The sequence below is a fragment of the Amphiura filiformis genome, chromosome 2 (genome assembly GCF_039555335.1).
Source record: "Amphiura filiformis chromosome 2, Afil_fr2py, whole genome shotgun sequence".
In the NCBI taxonomy this organism is placed as follows: Eukaryota; Metazoa; Echinodermata; class Ophiuroidea; order Amphilepidida; family Amphiuridae; genus Amphiura; species Amphiura filiformis.
Window position 1 is genome coordinate 77,196,731 of NC_092629.1, and position 5,567 is coordinate 77,202,297.

The 5,567-nt window shown below is 37.2% G+C and overlaps 1 protein-coding gene across 1 annotated transcript; it reads left to right on the forward strand.

Moving 5' to 3' along the window:
- The first annotated feature begins 2,068 nt into the window (after positions 1 to 2,068).
- On the forward strand, positions 2,069 to 4,529 carry LOC140143394 (macrophage mannose receptor 1-like). The gene is made up of 4 exons (XM_072165252.1): positions 2,069 to 2,074; positions 2,722 to 2,896; positions 3,518 to 3,670; positions 4,522 to 4,529. The coding sequence occupies exons 1-4, from the start codon at positions 2,069 to 2,071 to the stop codon at positions 4,527 to 4,529; spliced, it is 342 nt and encodes a 113-aa protein (XP_072021353.1).
- Positions 4,530 to 5,567: the final 1,038 nt, after the last annotated feature.

Below are 5,567 nucleotides of genomic sequence, written 5' to 3' on the forward strand. Positions count from 1 at the left end.
TGAGATCTTATATCAGACCTAAAAAGTACACGATTTGGTTGCTTTTTAAATTTTGTATATCTCTTCTTAAGACATATAAGATATACAGGGGTGAATATAACTGGTTCCTTACTTTTTTGCGCACTGTATGTTTGCATAGTTAACATGTTTTTTGTTTATATTTGGGTAAAGGCCCAGCGTATGTCCTTTTAGAACCTGTATATTGCCCAGCTGGCTGGGTCCGCTACGGTGCATCTTGTTATATGCTAAAAACTGAGCGACATAATTATGCCGATGCAGAGAGCTGGTGTAGTGTGCAAGGAGGACAACTTGCCACAATCTTCAGCGAAGGGGAACAAAAATTCCAAGAAAGTAAGTTGTCATTAGGAAACGAATTTGGAGAAAACCTTCTGTTAATAAAATACTATGCTGAGCAACCAGCCTGGGTGGCTCACGCTCGAGTAATTTCAGATGATTGAGCTCAGTAATACATCAAAGAATGACTTCCAATTTATGAACACAAATAGATAATCAGCTTATCGGATTAAAAGCTTAGAGGGAAGGTCTTGCTGCTCAGCGAGTGTTTGTAATTATCAGAAAGTTTTCTCCAAATTCATTCTCTAATGTAAATCATCATCGCCATCATCATGATGATCAATTTTATGAGGAGTCCATAATCATGCAACAAGCGATATATCCATTTTATCGATTTGAGACATATACAAATCGTCGGTAGCAACACATAGGGGGGTACGTGAATAACAGAATTCGTTTCCGAGAAAAACGAACGTGTGTGAAGGATATGTTATTAATGACTTTGTCGATATTCCTCCACTGGCCCGGTTCCATTTAAAAATTGAGGCTTAAGGTTCAAACTATTAAACTGTATCTTTAATAGTTAAGAGCTGGAGTAAGGGCGGACTAAAAGTACTGGTAACTGGAGAGAGAAAGCGACCAGGAATCCCAACTCACAGCGCCAGGTAATGACCGGGTCACCGAGTGCAATTGTACATTTATCTTGGAATGTTCATGTTTGTTTTAAATTTTAGGGCGTTTTTCCGAAATTTGATATTTTGGTGATATTTCAAGAAAGCGACATGTCAAAGACAAATCCTTTGGCACATACTTTGTTATTGCTAATACAACTCTTTTCTGCATACCTACGTTACAATTCGTTTTGGTGATTTAGTAATGTTATTAATATTGTAACTGTATTTTGGCGTTTTCGATGCGTTTTAAAGCTTACGTGGAATTAACGCTGATTATGGGCCTGCTCCTTTTATAATTTTTCTCTGATCATCGGCTTTTGTAAATAAGAGAATGTAAATTGGCTCGGAATAAGTATCGTAGTCCTCTCTGTGGCTTTTTTCATGATATAATTACTTTGAATTCCATGTAGCAACCCAAAATTTACCTCTGAATTCAGGGTTTAAGGCTGCTTTCGAAATAGCCGTAGACTCAAAAAAGTATACGAGTGGCGACTATGGTTTTATACTTCCTGCATGGATGATTGCGTCAACGCGTAAGTATACTTCTTTGTATATGATTGTATCAAGGTATACAAAGAATTGGTTACATGTCAATGACCTCTATATATTTATTTGGTTAGTATGACTTAAGGGATAGACCCTTTGTGCGCCTTTCGTGCTTTTCTATTATGTAGGATCTTTACCCACAGGCATGTGCCCGTGGCATGTGCCAATATTGTCTGGGGGATACGGAATTGCGCCCTGTCCCGATTCGCCCCAATAAGAAGGCGCCTGTGACACGTATCCTTGGTCCGCCCCTAGCTACGCCACTGCCGTTTTTCCACTTTGATCTCATCTGTCAATCTCTTCTAATCATACGCACTTCACTTCAATTTCACATCAGGTCTTCTCAGAGATTCGGATCTTCCCATCGCCTGGATTGGACTCACTGACAGGACAATTGAAGGTGAATTCAGGTGGAGCAATGACAAATTGGTGAGTCATTCATAACACTTCTTTATTAAATAAAGTGATCGTGTGAACTTAAAATCCCAATACCCCTGGCGTAAAATAGTGATCTCTCGCAAGGAGAATATTCACCACGTTCCAATCCAATTGAAATGTTGGTATTGGTTAAAAATGGTCTACAAATTGTTCTCATAAATTTAAATATTCATCTTTATATAACTCATAAAAATGTTTGTCATTTGATTGGCCAACTACTATTGATTATTTCTGCTATATTTAGCGGCCAGGTACAAAAGGACTATTGCACTCCATGTCCATGCAATAGTCATTTTTCCATTGCACGTACGCGGAGCTCCAAAAGCAACGCTGACAGACTCGCCAATTATAGGTGCGGGTGTTACTTCTAAAATAAATGTGCATTTATATATCTTTTTGTTTACTTAATTTTCCTAGTTATTTATAAAATTAAGTGGAAGCAAGGGAACTTATTTATAAGTTATATAAAACAAATATTGAATAATTAAAGGAACTGTTCCATGGAACAGTCAATATATTCTTACCCCTGAACTCATAAACTTTCAATATTTGTTTACCACACGGATGTCGCCTGCAGACGTGAAGGTTTTCTTTAAAACAAAATCAGAATTGTGTATTTTCGTGACCATATAATTGACAATATTATGACAAATGCACTACAAACAAGTCCGGTATAGTTTAGTGTTTTTTTTTATAACTCTTGATTAATATAAAAAAAAAACCTTGTATTTCCCCATAATAATCAATTGATTATCTACCCTACAAACAGCTCAATCCAGATAGGTACGTGTACACAAACTGGGCCGATAAGGAACCAAATAACTTCCTTAGAAGTAACTGTGTGGCATTGAAAGGAACCTCAACCGATACAGAGGGGGAGTTTGGACAGTGGAACGATATACGATGTGGAATAAACACAGGATTCATCTGTCAAAAACCTATAAGTAAGTGCATCAAATAATTAACGGTTTTCCTGTTATACCGTAGAATTCCGTCTAGAAGCATATATGCCTCTAAACGAGGGTTTTTTTAACGAAAGATATGAAAGGCCAATACCCTTCTCAAAAACATTGCAATAGATTGGTCTTACAAATATACATGTTTGTACAGCCGCCTTTATCAGTAATATAGTTGTTCAAACTCCAAATAACGTCTTTGTTGAGAGTGCCTGCCTCTTGTCTCTTGTGTCAAAAAAACCTCGTTTAGAGGCATTGATGCTTGTAGACGTAATTTTACGGTATTCTAGGATATCAAAGAGTCGCGTGTATGAAGGTGAAAATTCGCTTTATTTTGCAGTGCTTTTAAAATATGTGACGTGGTATATCGAAAGGCGACACTTTTGGGCAGGGTCGTAAATGGAGAAATGGCAAAAAAATCTGTCCGGGGGTGATATTTTCACAATTTGGATTCGTTGCAAATTTGAGATGTTAATAAGGTTTAAAATATTGTCAGATAGTTTCAGATCGGAATATAACCGGCATTTGTATTTTTTGAGACAAAAAAGGCGGCCGAGTCTTAATTGCATCCACACGTCTTATAAACTCTGCTTGTCTTTCCTGATATAGATCCATGCCAGGAAGGTTGGGACGATAGTGGTGATTTCTGTTACAAAGTCATGACAGAACAACTCACATTTGAAGAAGCAAACAGAGAATGTGAAACACATAATGCCAAACTCAGCAGCATTCACAACGAAGAAGAACAAGCCTACCACACAGGTAAGAAACTAATAGCCCGAATTTCTGCAACAAAAACATTATTCATTTTGCACGTAAACTATTATAAACATAAATTATAGCCAGAAGGAAAAGCCCTGGTCCTAAGCCTATACGGTACATAACCCTAAAATTAATCTTAACTATGACTCTTAAGGGGGTACTACACCCCTCAATAAATGTGTGTCTATTTTTGCATTTTTTCTCAAAAACTAATAACACAGTGGTAACAAAAGTTATGTATATTATAGGGGCAAAGAATCCAATTACTACACTGGAATTTCTGTGACCCAAGACAAGCGGTTTGTTATTTATGATAAGAAATAAGATACCTCTAGGATGTACCTCGTTTCCTATCATATATACTGAACCGCTTGTCTTGAGTCACTAAAATTTTAGTGTAGTAATTGGATTCCTTGCCCCAATAATATACATACCTTTTATTACCAGGGTGTAATTATTTTTTGAGAAAAATGCAAAAAATAGTCACAAATTTACCACAGGGGTGTAGTATCCCTTAAATTAGTTTACCCATATCTATAAAACTAACCCTAATGCTAACACTTCTAGCCTTATCCAGAACCCTAATCCTAAATGATCCTGTGTCATATACTGGGGTATTCCTTCACTTAGAAGATTCAATAAGAGACTAATTTATTCTATATTACTCATGTTTTTAATCTGTATTAAAATCATTTTTATTTATTTTCTTATGACGTTTGGCATGAAATGTGCCAAGGGTGGTTGAGGATTAGGGGGAGGAGGATTAGGGAGAGGGATTCGTATCGTAGATTTGATCTAAAACTCCCATTAAAGATTTGAATCTAGTAAAAAATGTCTGAATGAACTCCTAGATATCTAAACCAAGTACACAAATACAGAAGGTCATTTAAAAGACTAATGCTTGCTCAGAATGATTGTAAATGTGGAATAAAGAGGCGGGGTTAAATCCCACCTACTTTGTAATTGTTTTTGCCCGCACTCTCTCATTTTTTAACCGATTTCCATTTAAAAAAAAGGTGTCGAAATGCTCAGGAGGATGAACCACTTCAAATGAGACGTGTAGGTAAAATGTTTGAAACATTTAATTTTTTTACTATGTAACACATGATACCCCATGTTGTGACACAGGACCAAATAATAACTTTAACTCTTTTCGGACTAATGAGCTGCTCCCAGAAAATCTACAACAATCTTTTTGCTATTTATTTCAGCTGCGGCCTATAATAATGGCATGCGTCTATGGATTGGGTTGACGGATGTTGAAGTGGAAGGAACGTGGCGGTATATAGACGGAACTCCGGTAAATATATAGGCCCGATTCATCGTTTTAAACTTACATTCACACCCCACCACAACCCACAAATCAACCTTTATTATTTCTCCATCTGTTGAGATTCGTCGTCAGTTTTTCTCCATTATTTAGATACAGGCACATATGTGCATAAAACCAATGTTTTTGACACTCTTACACAACAAATGTTAAAACTGATTCTCTTGTGGCTCCCACGAGGGGTCGAATGTCATAATGGAGTCAACCGAACAATAGTCCAATCCTGTTAAGATTAAGACAGGAAAGGATGAACAATTGACCTTTTCGGTAAACCCCATAAGCCTTTGCGAGTACATCTGAGAACTCGTCATTTGACGCCACGCCGACTTGAAATGCGCAGTGACGATGTTCGATAAACGATGTGCGCATTGGCGCAGATCGGCGTGACGCCAAATTACGAGTTCTTAAGCTTAGATGTACTCGCAAAGGCTTATGGGATTTACCGAAAAGGTCAATTGTTCTGCTTGACTGAACGTGTGTAATTTACTTAACGATGAGAAATCAAAGTATTCTGTGTACAATTTAAAAATGCATTTTTGTGGGACCCCGTTGCTAAATAAAAGTGTC

Excerpts from the sequence above, each read along its gene's own strand:
- LOC140143394 (XM_072165252.1), top strand. Across the intron at positions 2,897-3,517 it reads CATCTGTCAAAAACCTATAA|ATCCATGCCAGGAAGGTTGG; the intron begins GTAAGTGCATCA and ends TTCCTGATATAG.